At 37.2% G+C, this 17,718-nt stretch overlaps 1 protein-coding gene across 1 annotated transcript in view; it reads right to left on the minus strand.

Moving 5' to 3' along the window:
- VEGFC (vascular endothelial growth factor C) overlaps window positions 1-17,718 on the minus strand; it is a 71,002-nt gene that overhangs the window by 16,835 nt on the left and 36,449 nt on the right. Inside the window, exon 2 of the mRNA XM_039551521.1 lies at window positions 288-501. Within this exon, the coding sequence (XP_039407455.1) occupies window positions 288-501 (214 nt within the window). The remainder of the gene's footprint in view (window positions 1-287; window positions 502-17,718) is intronic.

Below are 17,718 nucleotides of genomic sequence, written 5' to 3' on the forward strand. Positions count from 1 at the left end.
AAAGTAGGATTCCTTATACTTGAAGACAAGCACTTCACTTTCCCTATTTACTGAGCTGAGAAAGCAACTTTCTTACAATGGACATACCTAGAATATGTCTGCTCAGTGATTTGTTCCATTGAAAGGCTGACTATCAAAGATTTTATATTATAGACAACACATCCTATCAAACTGCTGAGGTTGGTTTACTGACAATGCTTAGCTTTTAAAATATTTTTGACACAACTGAAAAGCCTTCAGATTTTAATTTATTGTGTGTTGGAACGTGGATTGTGTCCTGTACTTACTTTTCAGGATCTCTGCATTATAGTGTGCTGCGGCAAATTTCAGGGAATCATCTGATCTTGTGTCAAAGCTGGAGTGTTCCCTGTTGTGTTGCCAACCTCCTCTCCTCAACTGACATTTGAACATTTTCCAGTATTCTGGATAAAGTACTGTCATGAGTTCATCCACACTGGACACAGACCGCAACTGCTCTTCCAGGTCTTTGCTTGCATGAGCCTGTCAAAGTAACATGCAAGATTAATTACTTTCTCTAGTACACAAGGTTTGCTGGAAACTAGCCTGAAAAGCAACTCATACATTGTAAAATAAAGTTGTGCTCAAAGGGGTCCTCATTATAAAAACTGCTTCTGTCAGTCAGTGCCAACAGTAGTATATTGACAAATAAACCTTTTGCTTCTTCCACCGCTTCTTTATCACCCTTGTAGTTCAAAACATCTGTGTGAGAAAGGAGCTATAGAATTAAGTCTATACAAACACAGCTTGCAGATTATAAAAAAAAAAAAAGCTTTTTTATCCTGGAAAGATAAGTTTTTGTGATAAAATTTTGAATGCTTAAACCTCCAAACATTTAAATGATGTTCATGTTATTTAATATCACATACTCTTACAGTAACACCAAGTTTTTCCCATGTTCCCTTAGTCGCGGAAAGTCAAAACACCCAGAAATGCAAAACCAGTTAAAAAAAACCCCAAAAAACACCAAACCAAGAAACTAATTACTGTTATTTAATATCTTTCTAGGGTACTAGAATCTTAATAAGCAAATTCTATTATAAAGCACTAATCTTTAAATCAGTAGGACACGAGGACTTTGGTACCCTGAAGAATCTAAACCTCACACTCCCTTGCTGTTTCAGGAGTAGCCTCAAATCCTGTAATCTTGCTTTCTTGTATTGCTGGCCTTTACACAAAATTATTGCAATTACAGTTTTCCAAATGACTGAAATTTACATTCCAATTTATCACTTATCAGGAAGATTCCTCTGTTTCTCTCAGATGAAACATATTGCATCAAAGGACTGGTGTTATCCCCTGCCCACCTTTCTCATTCATGAATTGCTGACTTCCCAATGAGAAAGGCAGTAGGAGAAAAAAGAGTATTGAAGAACCTTTAGCTACCTTCTCAGCCTACATGGCCCTTAGATGGCAGTATGAGACACAAAATATAGAGGTACACTTTGTCCAAAATGCATCAACTGGCTGGAGACTCTAGTTTACTACAAAACTGTTGCTCTAGTCAAAAAACCACCAGGCTGTAAGAGTGTAAAACATGCTTAAATGCAGAAATACAAAACTATATAAACTGAAATTGACAAATTCTTATCTGACTCCCCAACTAACAAAAAAACCCCTTTCAGTTCAATGATTTTGAACATTATGTGAGTAAAACAGTTAGTCAGAACTAGCTCACCTGAGTCAAAACTGTTCCTTGTCTCACAAACAACTACCAGGGTACAAAATGGCATGTATGGTTGCATCTACTTCCTTATCCAGTGTCAAATACAGCTGAAACACCTCAGGATAAGGGAAATTCACAAAACTCATTTCTGTAAACACACTTATATACAGAACTGTAAGGTGGTGAGGCATTGGAATAGGTGACCCAGAGAAGTTATGGACATCCCATCCCTGGAATTGTTCAAGGGCAGGCTGGATGTAGCTCTGAGCAACCTGGTGTAGTGAAAGGTGTACCTGTCCATGGCAGGGGAGCTGGAGTTAGATGATCTTTAAGGTCCCTCCCAACTCAGGCCATTCTGTGATTCTAGGATTCTAATACCAATTTTAAATTCATTTTATATGATGAAGTGTTATGAAATTTAAAAAAATGTTTTCACTGAAGCCTTGCTAACCACAGTGTCCTTGCAGATGACTTTGTCCTGGGAGGTTTCAACAACCAAGCTATTGTCTCAAAAATGTGCCCATGCAGGTCTTCATCTCTTTCCTTGCCACCACAGGAATGGCCATTCCTGACCCAAACCATGCATCATCAGTTTCTGGGGGCTTTTCCTTCAAATTTACTGGTAACACAGAGAATTTCTCTCCCCATCACGCCTGCTCTCCTTGCAGAATGCCACTCAGAGTCCCAATCAGTGGGTCAGAGACCAAAATCCGAGCTTAACAAACAACTAATTTGGCTACTCACTGCTTGCAGCTCCTGAGAAGTGAGAAGTGCAGGGTTTGAGCAGCCTCACTCCGGCCAGAATGTTTCCTGAGGGTGCTGCAGCACATGGCCCTTGAGTAATGGGAAACAAGTTGCTGCACCAGCACAATGCCAGCGTTGCAAATGCATGTCTGCCACGTGATGGGAATATGCATGGCACAGTGTGTATACACTGTCACAAGGCTGGGAGCCAGTCTATTATGCAAAAGGCACAGGAAAAAAACCTGTGGTTAGCCATCCAGTAGTTGATCCTAGGAAGTCCTAGCAGATCATGGGGATAACATGGAAAGAGAATTCAATCAAAACTTTGCCACCTTTGATGAATCCTTAAAAGTCTGTAGTGCAGACTACAGTAGACAAAATGTTGGCTATTGCTGTTGCAGACATTCAAAGTACAGGCCTAGAGCATCAGGAAAAAAAGTAATGAAACTCAATATTACTTTGTTGGTAGGCTGGGCATGGAGCAGGAAAGAGTAAAATTGTTAGAAATAAAGTATGTCGATGAATTCCTCTTTAGTCAGGCAATCAACTCATGTATTTTCAGCTGGAGATGGAATTTGTTATACATATTAAATATGCATGAATAAAACTCAAAATATGAAGAAATTAATGGCTTTAATTAAGCATTTTATCAAATGTAATATAGAATTGTTTTACTCATATTCCATGGGCCATAGTGCCATGTGCCTACAACCTGAGACATGGCAGCCTGGGTTGTGAGATTAAGGAAGGAGAGGCTGCAGAGCAGCACTGAGGAAAGGGACCTGGGCGTCCTGGTCAATGGCAAGCTGAACATGAGCCAGCAGTGCTGTCCTGAAGTGCATCAGCACAGCATTGCCAGCTGGGCAAGGGAGGGATTGTCCCACTCTGCAGTGGGGCACCCTCACCTCAAGTGCTGTGAGAAGTTATGGGTGCCACAATATAAAAAATACATCAAGCTATTAGAGAGTATCCGAAGGAGAGCCATGAGGTTGGGGAAGGTTCTGAAGTGAGTGAGGATACTTGGTTTGTTCAGCCTAAAGGAGACTGAGGGGAGACCTCACTGTGGTCTTCAACATCCTCACAAGGGGAAGCAGAGGGGCAGACATTGATCTCATCACGAGACCAGTGACAGGATTTGAGGAAATGGCGTGAAGCTGTGTCAGGGGAGGTTTAGGTTGGATCTCAGGAATAGGTTCTTCACCCAGAGGATGGTTGAGCACTGGAACAGGCTCCCCAGGGAAGTGGTCACAGCACTAACCCTTTCTGAGTTCAAGGACTGTTTGGACAGTACTCTCAGGCACATGGTGTGACTCTTGGGGCTGTCCTGTGCAGAGCCAGGAGTTGGACTTGATGATCCTTGTGGATCCTTTCCAACTCAGCTTATTCTATGATTCTCTGAAGTACTCATTTAATGTGAACAAAAGGAAAACAATTTCTGGAGTAGATATATAAAATTACTTTAAAAAAATCATCGTTATTGCATTTGAATTATTTTCTGCTTGTTTTAATAAAGTTATTTGTTTGTAAAGATGGCTTCCATTGAAATTTACACCATGGAAAACTTTTGTTCTCTCCCTCTTCCAATTTAGAAAGAAAAGAGAAGGAAATACATATATCTGTACTAAATACACTACACCTAGCGTCCAGAGGTAGGGAACAAAAAAAGCATAGAAAATATATGTTGATTTTTCAACATGCTTACAGTGTTACCTTGACACAAAGATCAATGATCTCTTCCTGTACATCTATGTATTTTTTAACTGCAGCAAATTACTCTCATGTATGAAAAATTGTTTAGAGGAACATTTGTTTAAGGAACTTGTGATTTAATTTTGTAGAACAGCCAAACATCTTGTTGACATGAACATCAAATGAAATCTTAAGTTCTGGATGATTACAAGAGTGTGTCCTGCATATAGGATAAGCATCAGATCATTAAGGATCATTAGAAAGAGTTTCCTAATTTTTAAGAGAAGAATGAATCTGCTTCTGTAAATATAATATTAGTCTGGCAACATTTTTGATTTTGTGCAAACTGGTAAGCTCACAAAAATATACTGTCTTGGTCCAAATCTTTTATTCTTTGCTCTTTCTTAATTATGCATTGGCTTGTAGTGTAGGACACTGGATTTACATTGCAAAACAATTTTGAGACTTAAATGCCTATTTAGAATATACAATGAGACAAAGTAACATCAACAAAAATGTCCTAGAGATCAGAGAAGCTCTCATTTTTCAGTCTTATGCAAGTGCAGATTAGTGAAGTTCAGAAAGAAATATGGTTTGTAGCTGTAATTACTGTCACCAAGCTAGTTATTCCCAAATGTTAAGTTCAAAGGGAGGAAAAAAAAATAATAGAACATTAACATCGTTTGTAAGAAGAGATATTCTGTGACTTCTAGGACAGAAGAAAGCTTTTTGATAAATGTAAACAGTCAGTTGATTTTCATATAATTACAGAGCACTCCTGATGGAATCGTGGACCAACTGCTTAATGTTTTACTGGTAATGCATTCTGGAATTTATCTTATACATTAAGAAGGAAGCAGGAAATAATGCCAAGAGTGATTGCACAGGAAGGAGTTTTCTCTATCCTGTGCTTTCTATTTTCTTTGCGTTTTCAAGTCAGTTAAGAGATTGGGGTTTGAACTTTCTTTTTTTTTTTAATCACCACCACTCCCTTCATAAGTGTTTATCTCCATCCTTTGGTTGACCATTCTACTATTTTTGTCATTTTTACCTATTATCAGTGTTGTCCTGCATGAACACCTAAAATCACTAGCAGGTATATTCTAATGAAAGACACTGATTAAACCTTCAACTAGCCAAACTCTACAAGATGATAGGTGGTATTAAGCAAAATAACAACCTAAAAATACGAGAAAGAATGGAGAATACAAAAAAGATACACTTCTCCATTTCATTAATTTCACATTTTTCATGAAGGGCAGGGGAAATGACAAATACATATAAATAAAGGAGTAAAGCTTGATGACACACGATCTCTTGCTTACTAACTTATTTAACTTCAGAGCATTTTGTTCTATCAAAGTATTTTTTCACCATGTGGCTTTCCATTACATGGTATGTCCAGTTTTTCATAAAATTATGGCTTGCAAGGGAAAGGGCAGGATACCAAATAGGCTCTATAGCCATTAACAAAGTCAAACATATAATAGATTTTCCATGCATTACATTACTTATCTTTCATATGTCCCCAGTGTTTGCCTCTATTATTAATAACAAAGGTCAGAACACTTAATATTTGGCAGCGTGCTTGACACATAATTGATGGTGCAATATGCTATAATGGTACTTTATGTATCTGCTCTGACTACAATTGTCAGCTCATTTCATTTTCAAGGATTTTGTTGACAATTCTTAATAGGAAAATGCTGTCTATAACCCCCTCCATTTTAAGATACTTATAATCTGTATTTATTGATTGACTGAAATGGATTAAAAATCAAGTATTTAAATCTGAATGTTGAAATGATTTGTAAGCAAATGGAAATATTGCAGTAGAGGAGTATTTGTAAACACTTCACTTGCATAATAATTTATTGCAATTTTCATGTATTTCAGTGCTAGGTTTTTTGGAAGTTGATGCCAGTAAAAAAAAATTCTAATTGAAAATTGTAATTATAGTAAGAATTAAATTCAACTTTTATGCCCACTTCTATGGTCTTACTAGAAAAGCCCTGATTTCGATCTCCCATGCACCCATTTGCCACCAGCAAACTTGGATGACTGCAGTTCAAACTAAAGTTACCATTCAATACAGCAACAAAACAGTGCCTTACAGAAGCCAAACAGTGAACATAAATTTTATTTCACATCACTTCATATAAGTAGAAAGACCACTGCAGTTAATATGAACAAATCAAAACATCATGAGAACGGCCGAGAGATTAGAATCAGTCTCTGATCCAAAGAGCCTACAAAGCACACCAGACAAACCTAAAAAGTAAGAATCAAAGTACAAAATAAATAAATGAAACAGTCTGAACTATATTATGCTTTAAGTGACTTCTATTCACCATGGCATTTTAAATACTAAGGATAACATCAGGGAAAGAAAACAAATAAATGGCAGGAGTGAGGGGAGAGAATGTACAAAGTAGATAGGCAAGGAAAAATAAATTATTTGGGAAGAAATTAAAAAGAGAATTTGCTAAGGAAGAAAAAGACATTGACTATAAGGATAAGCTTAAGAATACAGAAGTTTCACTTCTATATTATATATCACATCTTTTTTCTCTTGTTTGGGCCATTTTTTGAGAGCAAAATGCATAAACTGCAAGAAAATCATCCTAGGTTTATACTATTTAATATTGCTCCTCCTGTTTATAAGTACAAGTATTTGAGCTGAGGTAGGTAATGTAAAATTCCCATGTTAAGGGAAATTTAATTTTTTGCATGCCAGCATTTTTAGGGTGATATTTTACTTAGATATTGTTAGACAATGCTGGAAAATCTAAGTTCATAGATTTGCGCAAAGGTACTTAGCATTAAGTCCTTTAGTGAAATATTTAGCTCCTGCTGAGGTTCTGAAACATAGCTCTTGGCTGGTACTTATTCTTCAAGTACCTGCATTCCTCAGTGGTTCTCAACCTTCACTAAAAAAATGCCAGTACTTTCATATATTCAACGGGAATTAGTTATGAAAATACCTTTTTTTTTTTAATCTGAATTTGAATTCCCTGGGAAACAGAGAGAAAAAAAAATTAGTTACTTTCTAAAGCAACTCTGTAGTCTGCTGCCTAATTGCTTTAAAACCTCATTTTGGACAGCCAGTTCTCACAGGTTTCTACAAACTTGGGGAATTAATACCATTCCTGACTATAACAGAGAGCAGTTTTGAGAAAGAGGATTTGTGGCACCTTAGCTAGACTCTTTTTGGAAGCAATTTCACAACAAATTATAGTAACAGGAAAGGTTTTGTTCTCACACACTTCGGCCTGATCTTTAAAAATCTGTGTTGTTCCAAAGCAGCCATGTTTAACCTGTATTCCTAAACCCATGCAGAGTGTTTCTAGGAGTACAGCAAATTGTAATTGAAAAATAAAGTACAGAAATCAAACCCATTATCAATAGGCTTAATTCACTATTCAGGAGCTTTCACTAGGTAAGCCCACAAAAAGGTCAAAGGCTGCAAATATGTGGGATAACCATTTGCTAAGTGCAGCTGCATCTGGATTGTTTAATGTTCAAAGCCTTGTACTGAAGCTTCCAGCTAGCATTACAGACAGACTTGAAATCAATAAGGATTTGGATTATTGCTGCTGAAAGGCTTACATCTGATTAAATCTTGAAGACATCAGGCAGTGCAATCTGTACCAGATGAGATTTGTGTATTATTTTGTTGGTCATCAGCAGCTCCAGTGACCAGTGTTGACAAATGTGTGGATCGCCATGCATGACCAGATGCATGACTAGAAGAAAGGGAAAACCCCTTGTAAGTAAAAAACATTTGTAAAGTGAAAATAAAGGACAACACTGTGATAACTGCTGAGATGTCAAGGTGATTAACAGGCACAGAATCCCGGCAGAAAGGAGACAGCTAACGGAATGAGAATGCCAGTGCCCTCTGCAATGCAGCCACCACAGCCAGCAAGGTTCTGGTGCTGACTGCATGCACTCCATCTACAAGACATCTGGGTTGAGGCCACATGGCAGTTCTGTAGAATTTGACACATTATAAAAACAATACGTTCATTTTGAATACTTTTAAGCAACTTTTAATTAACACTGACAAAAGCAAACCACACAATTCTGAAAAGAAAAACTTGCAGTCCTACTAGAAATCCTCCTCATTATAAGACTTTACTCTCTCAGAAAAGGATAAAATGCCAGTTAGGCTTTTTATTTAATATGGTCTGAATATGGCTGTTTTTTCAAAATACCCTGCAACCTCTTGTTTTCCTTTCAGCAGCCACATGTATCCTATCAAAATCAGCACAAAAGAATAAACTATCAGGACTTTCAAATAAGATTGCTTATTCTCAATCTTTGCTTAGCTTTCATTGGCATTACCATTATTAACAACTACCCTTAGCTTTGTCAGAAAAAAATCAGACAAATATAGTCTTTTTCTGAAGAAAATTATTAACATAGCACTGCAATGAACTGTCATCACTTGAGCAAGTGTAACACAGGCAGTGAGAATTAAAAACTTTCTCAGTATCAAGTTGACAGTTACTGAGTGGAGAGGTAAGGGGCAGCTCCTTCATTTTGATTTCAATTCTGAGACACTGCTTGAGCACAGTACCTGAGCTACACGAGTGCATCCCAGACCCTAATCAGTCAGTGAGTAGGAGTTCTGGCTTCCTATCAAGTGAGTGGCTTCAAGAAGGCAGTAGGTAGTTTTTACGTCATGTTTTCTATTTACAGGTCAATTGTTGGTAAAAAGAGGTTTCAGTAAGAGTAGGAATAATAAATTGCGCATTTGTAAGAACATTTCTGAGTTATACTGAACACATAGGTTCTCACTGTGATGAGAGTATTCAGTTCTCAATTCAACACTTTTGCTTATTCTTGAATTTTTGAAATTTATAAGGGAGAAAGATTACATGAACATGTTTTATCGTATCATTGTTGAATAATTTCCCTCACTACTAAGTAACTTTCCTTTTCACCAAGTTTTTAAAATCACTATTTGAAACACTGAACAAATATAGTTAATCTATGGTCTAAATATTTAGCAACAGGTCACAGAAACTTCTTGAATTAATTATACTTTTAAAATGGTTCATAAAACAAATAATTTCACAGGCAGTGAAACTAGATCATTGAATTTCAAAGACAAACTTGAACTTTATTCCTAAACAAATGTCTTAATCTAAAAGGACATGATTTCTGTTTTTTTAAACAAATCTTGCACAGTTTACAGATCTGTACAGAAATATTAATTACTAGACCACCTACTTTGTCACTATTTCAAAAAATATTCCAGCCATAAACACAACACACTATTTAAAATTCAAAAAAAACTAAAGAGTAATGAATAAGTTATAACACAGCAATTTTAGTTGTAAACTCTTAGTTTTAAATTATTACAAACAAGTTTTATATATATGAAAGAGGAAACACTTAAAGGTCCTCAGAAACCTGTGCATTTTATTAAATTTTAGGGTTTCTAAGTATATGCCATTAAAATTACATTATTGGTTTATGTTATTTGGCATCATATTTTTTCAGTTTATTTGACACAAGTCTATTTAATAAGCCAAAGTAACACACCAGGCTAACAGATCAGACAGGTTTTGGAAACTAAGGTATTAAATTGTGATATTTCATTAATGAAAAATGTACCAGAAGAAGCTTTTATTTTTGCTATCAAGCTACTACTTAAATATTTTATGTAAAGGATCTTTGCTAATCCAGGCAAAAGAAAGAGGTCATCTGAATTTTTATCCTCAGTAGATATACAATTAAGAGGACCTGCTACCCACAACCTGCTTGTGCCTGTCCTGATAATTTATGGTGGAAATTTGTTCCACTCTGAATTCTGTGTGGAACATCCTCTGGACCACAGTTTGACACCTGTTACAGATAAGTTATACAGAGAAAAATCCATTTGTTTAGACATTCAGCCTGTAATACTTTTTTTTTTTTCATTTTTGCTTTCCATGATTGGCTAACTTCATTGCAAACTGCAGTATAAAAGATCAGTAGTTCTGTGGAGTTGTCACATTTGTTCTGAACTATGAGGAGCAAAAAATGATAAAAAAATGAGGGTCTTTGATCACAAAACAAGAAATAATGCTTGTGTATCACTAAAGGAGAAAGCTTATTGTACCATGTAAAACCTGACAGGTATTAAGAGATTTGCCAGCAAGCCATGAGAGATAGGGAAAGGCAAATGAAACCTTAAGAATGGCAAATCCAAGAACTAAATTGAGACTTGGTCACAACTCCCTTTCATGCAACTAAATCAGGAGAAATGTATGTTGCCCATTATTTTTGGCTTAAATTATTCTGAATAGCGTATTGTACAGCAATGTTACTTAGAAAGGATCAGGGAACATCAGCAGTATTAAAATAGATGCTAATTTACACTGACAGGACAGAGTAATCCAATGCTGAACACAGTATGCTATCAGAAGAGTTTTTGAATGAGGTTTGACTGCAGAATGAAGTTACTGCAAGAAGCAGCCCTGAGGTATGTGCTTCCATTGAATGGCAAGAACCCGTATGACCCCTGACAGAAGATACATTACATCTTGAAATAGATTATAATTACCATTAGTTGTTGAAACTTGTCCTATACCACCTTGCTGAGCTGCCTCCATTCTTATCCAGGCCCAGAAACTAATGAAAAAAAACCAGACTTATATGGATTATATAAATTAAAAGGAGACATACAGAGAGCAGGTGAAAGGGAGAAAGAGGTCTAGTTATTCCAAGTCTGTGGAGAGATGTAAGGAATACACTTAAAATTAAGCTAAGCATAGGCATAAACCTTACTGTTACATTGAAATATTTACTCATGTTAAGCTTTTTATCTGCTCTTAGAAGTAAAAAATGGGTTTGTATCATTGCATTTTGTAGTCACTTGGTCACAGAGTCTTGAACAGAACTTTAGGTAAAGAAACCCAGTGAGGTTTTTGACATGAAAACAGGAATGGGAGAAGAGACAAGGGAGTAAAAGTGGGTTAGTACTATGACTATGCAATACCCAGTCTCCAACCAGGAGCATCCTGAGATTTTATTCTTCAGCAGTAAAGGTACACATCTTGAGATGACAGATTCTAATACAAAAAGAAGAAAAAAAACCAACAAAACAACAAAAGGCTCTCAACTTTCTGAAAAAAAATAGATCCTGTTATTTTCATCATCATCTTCAAAATCAAAGGTTCTAGAAGTTTTCTTGGGTTTTAGCAGGACAAAGTGTCAAAACAGGAGAATTTATGCAGAGAGAAATTTCAAATTCTCCAGCTGGCAACCTCTCAGGAAGTGCTTTTCCAGCCATAGGAAACCACTTCCTAAAGACAATCTGGAAAGATTACTCATAATGGTTTTCATATAAAACCGTGATGGAGTTATATGCACACAAAAACAATGCAGTAGAAGGATTCCTTTTATTATTTTCCCCAGTAGATTATTGCAGGTACCACAAAGCACACATATGTCTTTACAGGATTGCAGTCCTGGACAAAGGAATTTTGGACACACACTTAGTAATAGCAAGAGCCCATTATAATCACTGAGGTCACCATTTACAGGACCAGACCATGAAACAACTGTTTGTTCTTGCATGTTTCTAACATTTCTTTTACAGAGAACTGCTATTTCCTCAATGCTTTAACAGCAGCTCTTTTCAAACAAAGATTCAGACACAAGGAGCGCATGTCTCATTAGAGTAACTGGCAGTGAGAATGACATTTCTGGTATGCTGAATTAAATTTTGCTTCAAAAGAAAGTGTTTTGTTTATTTTCAAATTTATTTGCACTAGGATTGCAAAAGAAGGAAAAACATAAATGAATGATTTTAAAGGACATTTTGTTTCATATTGGAATAGTTCTTAAACAATTTGGAGAGCAATTATTTATTTAGCTTTATAAATGTGTATAGCAGATGCTACGACATATTTTTATTAGTTTAACTAGAGGCTATTTCTGACACCTCGCAATAATTTCCCATGCTCTCTTACATTTAAGAAAAGTCAGATAGTTGCCACTCTCAATTACAAGTGGCAAAACTTGAACAGTATCTATTAAACTCCTGTTTTTCCTGAGAAGGAAAAGAATAAAGAACACAGAATTTGCTATTTCAAAAGACTAACTTTATAGAAGTGTTGCCTTAATATGTTTCTTTGCAATTATTTGCATTTGTCATTTGGATCCATTAGAACTTAAACTATGGCATAATTGTATTTCTTTTTTGAGATGTCATTAAAATTGACTGTGCCTTTAAACAAATGTACCCAGATGCTCTGGGTACAGCTAATCACAGGCACAAAGGCCCAGTCAAGGTCAGGCTGCAACTTTGTCTCTAATTGCCCGGTTATGCATTCCTCGTTCACGCAAATCTTCTACTGACTTCAATGGGATTTTTGTTTAGTGAGGATTACAGGATTCAGCCTCCTAGCTTAACTACTGCATCTATACATCACTGTGTGTAATATGTTCCAGTCCCTACAGTTACAGTATCCGTAGTTTTACTAGCCCTAAATATCATGTTGAGCTTTTTAAGACTTTTATCATCCCAAAGCCTTAAAATGCAGTTTCCTTTTTCTATCCTTTTCTTTCTCTGTCTCTTCCATGGAGACTTTAAAAAATAGTTACCTGGAAGCCCATATTTCTCTTACTGCTGCTATACTTTTCATTTCAGGCATGCTAATTTGCTTTCTAAACCTACTGACCTAACTACTACATCAGCCATTAAAACACAAAGACAGTAAGTTTCCTACTCCAAAGTATTTCTCTTAAATTCTTGGTTACATTTCAGGTCCTTATTAAAGCAATCTGGTGATTTTTACATGGTCTTACCAATGCCCATAATAGCTTTTGTTGACTTCTCTAAACATTTTTGCTTGGCACAGCATGTTTGTATGATTAATTCTCAATTCCATTTTTTTACGTGTTTACATCAGATTGCCTGCAGTCTTCCTAGTTTACCACACAACATATGTTCATGAAATATTTTTTTCATCATTATGCAAACACTACAATCTAGACAGAGTGCACACCATCATTTTTTATCAGACCAGCCGTACAACTCAAAGACAAGGGTGTTTCTATGTTGTCAGTTCAGGCCTGTTGGTCTCTTCCTCATCCAAACTGAACACATGAGGAAACCCAGACACAGCTGACAAGACAGTTCACTCAAGCGCCTGATTCTAACAGCAGAAAACAAAACTCCATGAGCTTGTCCCCAGCACATTGCAGCTGCTCTAGCAACAAAAAACCCCCTTTGTCACCTCCCAGGGCATGCAACAGGCACCTGCAGTATCACACTACGCTAACACCTTTCCAAGGGGCTAAAACACATACTTTGACTATTTAAAATCCAAAATGTACTGAAAAACCCCAACAAAACCAAATTCCTCTGAACTAATGGACCCTCCAAAGCAACAAAACCAGTAATTATGCCTCAGAGACATTAAATGGGAACTGAGGGTACTGACACAATGCTCTGTCAAGTACGTGTTCTCATCCTGCTCTGGGCAGCATTGACATTCGGTGGGCCTATAACCAAGGGGCCTGAGAGCTTGAGTTTGCTCTCTACTACAGTGCACAAAGCCCACCTGGATGGAGTCTTTCTTTCTTTAAGAAATGGCATGAACACGAGACACATTTGGTGCAATTCTTGTCAAAATCTTGATTAACTCCTAACACCTCCCAAAGTAAAGCCTGGCACATGGACTCCCTGGAAAGTGAAAACAGAGCAGTGAAACTACAGGACAGCACATGTAATTTACAACACAGTAACTCCCCATGCAAGTTGTATCACAAGGAAGCCAAGCACCTCCAGGGTGCTACAGTTTAGTCTAATCAACTTTATTGGCATATATTAAATCCCCATTGTATTTCTATATTTACCAGATAATTTTTTTAGGAAATGGGCTTTTCTCCACGCTCACTCCCCAAGCAAGGTCTTTGTGAAAATGTAACTGCCTCAAGCTCTCTGACCCCTGTATTCTAAACTGTCTGCTGGATTAAACAGAAAAGCATTAATGCTGGAAGACTTTATACATCACTAACGTAGCCTCTGCTATTTCAAACATTTCAAGCAAAATACCAGAAATAACCCAAACAAAGCTGTCCAGGTAGAAAGCCAAGCACAGGAAACCATTACTTGAGTGTCCCACACCCCCTGAACTCCCTCACACTTGTCATCCCACCTCAGGTCACACTATCTATACTTTTGTTCTCAGTGATATCTTCTCCATTTTTGTAGCACAATACTTTTGATAGAGATGTAGAAAAATAAAATCTTATGTTAGAGGAATACATGCCTCCTTAAGGCATTGTCAAGAAAAGTTTAACTTCTTTTTTCTATTGATTAGAAAGATGCGCTGGTGAGCACTCAACATTTTGATTATGTTAAACATTTAGATTTTTAAACCTTATAGACTTTGTTTCTACCCAGGCTTGTGGTCTTTAGCTCATGTGGGTCTTTGGGTAACTTCAAATGTTTCTGTTAGCCTCAATTCTAACTATTAATTTCTGACTTGTGAGCAACACGTCAACTGTTTTTAATAGCATTTTACTGCAATTTGAACAAAATTTCTTGAGCAGCAGATAAAAGATGAAGAATTGCTTACATGAGGATCAGAAGCATAAACTGAAGTGACACACTGGGTAAAGCATATTCAGTTAAAAACTCTCTAGTGAGTGGCAAGCAGCAGCAAATATATAATTGCTGCTCAAGGTTTGCAGTTTCTGTGACATCACTATGTGAGTGATAAGAATACTATTTAATGGGGTCCACTTTCAAGGTTACCTTTTGTTCCAGTAGAGTTCGAAAGAGTCACTGCCACATGACATACAAACTGGTATTTTTCATGCTTGAAAGGCACATGCTAGTCAGAAGATTTTATCAGCTATTTACTTTAAATGCAAAAGAGCACTTAACTCCCACTGATAAAAAAGGGATGCAAACTCGGTAAGTTTAGGACACTGCTACAAGGCTACAGTAAACAGCTTCTAGACAGTAGTTATTAGACAATATGCAGAAACAGTAGTTAACTTTTGGGGCTCAAGCACCAGCCTGACCATCATACTCTTTTCGCCCCGGCATATACAGTCTCAGTAAGGAGCACAGCTGATTGCCAGATGAGGTACAGATCAGTACATGCTTGTCTGGGCTTTGCATAAGGAGCTCTTAGTCTCCTTCAGTGTTGTGGTACTCTGTCCCATCAAATAAGGGAGGTTGGATAACAGAACCAGCAGTCTGATGAAATTCAAACTCTAGACTACTGTAATTTAAATGAAAGGCTTGTTATCTCACTATCCTCTCTGTAAGCAACATGAAGCACACACATGGAGAGTATGAATTAGACCTGGACAATCCAAATTTTGGAAGGCACTAGCTCTGCCAAAAAGCACATGGTTTTAAACTGAACTCAAAACCATGTTTTTTTCTGTGAATTGATATTCTTGTGTGTCTTATTTTGACTTTCTTTCAGTAAAGCCTGCACTAAGCCATGGTACTTTGCAGCCTGCACTCAGAACAGAAAATAATTCTCTGAAGTGTCCAGATACATACTTTCCATTCTCAGCCTTTTTCAGACTTTCAATAAATACTTGGCATTTAAGGATGGATCCCCGTTCCCTGCAACCACATGTGGTTGGCTTCCTGAGCTCAATGCCAACATTTCCTCAGAGCATACCTTACATGACTTGCCTAAAACTCCTCACCACCATCTTTGAGATTAAACGACATGTGCATTGGAGTCTCCCAGCTCCTACTGTTGATACAACAAAGCTTCTTCTGCTTATTGATTCTGCCCACAGATAGACCAGTGCTGCCAAACTCAGCACCCTTTTTGGGGTAAGGCTAAGTAACCCTTCTTAGGGCTAAACACACTTGAAGGCATTTTTGAAGAGCACGCAGACATTCCTTATATGAGCAACGATATTTCATGATGCTCTCCCATGGTAAAAAATCGCACAGTAATCACATTAGAACAAAATCACATAGTAACTGCAGGAAATAGATGGGAAAGAGAGCAATACTCGGTGTCTTCAGTTCCTACAGCTTTACCCACTGTCAGTACAAAAGACCACACACACTAAAACCACATATCAATTGACTGAGATGGTCATGTCAGGTAGACATCACTAGCGGGCAAAAATATACCTATTTAGTGGTAGCTCTAAATTTAAAGCCACAGAACTTATGAGAAAAACTAACAGAAAGTGGTCTTTGACTATACCAATATTCCTGACAAAAGGCCTTACATCTGCTAATAAAAGGTAGAAGTTGCACTTGCTACCATATCCTGAATCAGAAGGTATAGTATATCAACAAGATGTTGATTTGCCATTATATTCAAAGTGATTGCCTCAGGTTTTATACTTTATCTGGTTTTCAGAAAGCATGAGCTGTTCTAGATAAAAACAGATGTCAGAAAATACATTGTCAATCAGAAAATATGGCACATTATTCTAAAAAATAGCTTGCTTATGATTTTTTCAAACAAAATCTAAATAGAAAACATAGTATAGTCAAATCCAGCAATGGTATAAATGGTATAAATTAATATATAGTTATATATGTGCTCTTTCATGACTTCAGATTTATCACAGATATACTAGTGAGTCCCATTTTCATTATTTCAGATATATTAGCTGGTCACATGGTAATATTTTTGATAAGTAAGGGAAGAGTTAAAGAACTTTGAAATATAATTTTCATGAAAAGAATCTCCCAAATGCAGATTTATGAGCCTGGTTAGGAGAGGGGAGTGTATGGGGGTTTTGGTTTTGGGGTTTTTTTCTCTTCTTCTTGTTTTGTTTGCTTGCTTATGGACAACTAGAACTTATTACTTTCTAATTCTCCTAGAATAACAGATTGGAAAGGTCCCCAATAGCTATCTAGTCCAACATCCCAATAAAATTTCCAAAGACAAAATGTTCACAAAACTAGTTCTAATGCTTAGTTATCCCCAAAGAAAATATATTTTCCCCCTTATATCCTTTGGAGGCCTCTCCTGTTTCAGCACATTATCCTTGTGTCTTGTTCTAAGCCTGTGCACCTCAGTGAAAAGCCTGGTTCTATATTTGAAGTAACCTCAAAGTGGAAGACCACTATTTGGTCCAGTCCTCTCAGACTCTTCTCATAGGGCAGGTGTTTCAATCCATCTTGGTGGCCCACAGCTCGACTCAGTCAAGTTTAACATCTTTCTTGTATTTTTTTTCCTTTTTCCTGAAAACCAAGCACAGTACTCCACATGTGGTTTAACAGTCAAGCAGAGGACAACCACGTTGCTCAATTTACCAGCCATGTTCCTCTTGACAGAGCCCAGGATGCTGTCAGTCTGCATGGCTGGCAGGGCATAATACTGGCTCATGTTCATCTTAACCATCTGCCAGGACCCCTAAGTGCTTTTCCACATAGCTGCTCCCCAGCCACTGAGCCTCAGCCTCTATCATTGCAAGGAGCTCTTCCATCCCAAGTTAAAGACTGCATTAATCTCTATTGAAACTCATCAGATTCCAGTCAGTCCATTTCTCCAGTGTACCTTTGAATGGTAAACCCGCAAGGAAGTCTATCAGCTTCACTGCCTCCACACGTGCAGTTTGTTGCTATCCAAAAGCCATGAAGGTGTTCTCTGTCT

Source organism: Corvus cornix, chromosome 4 (genome assembly GCF_000738735.6).
Source record: "Corvus cornix cornix isolate S_Up_H32 chromosome 4, ASM73873v5, whole genome shotgun sequence".
NCBI lineage: Eukaryota > Metazoa > Chordata > Aves > Passeriformes > Corvidae > Corvus > Corvus cornix.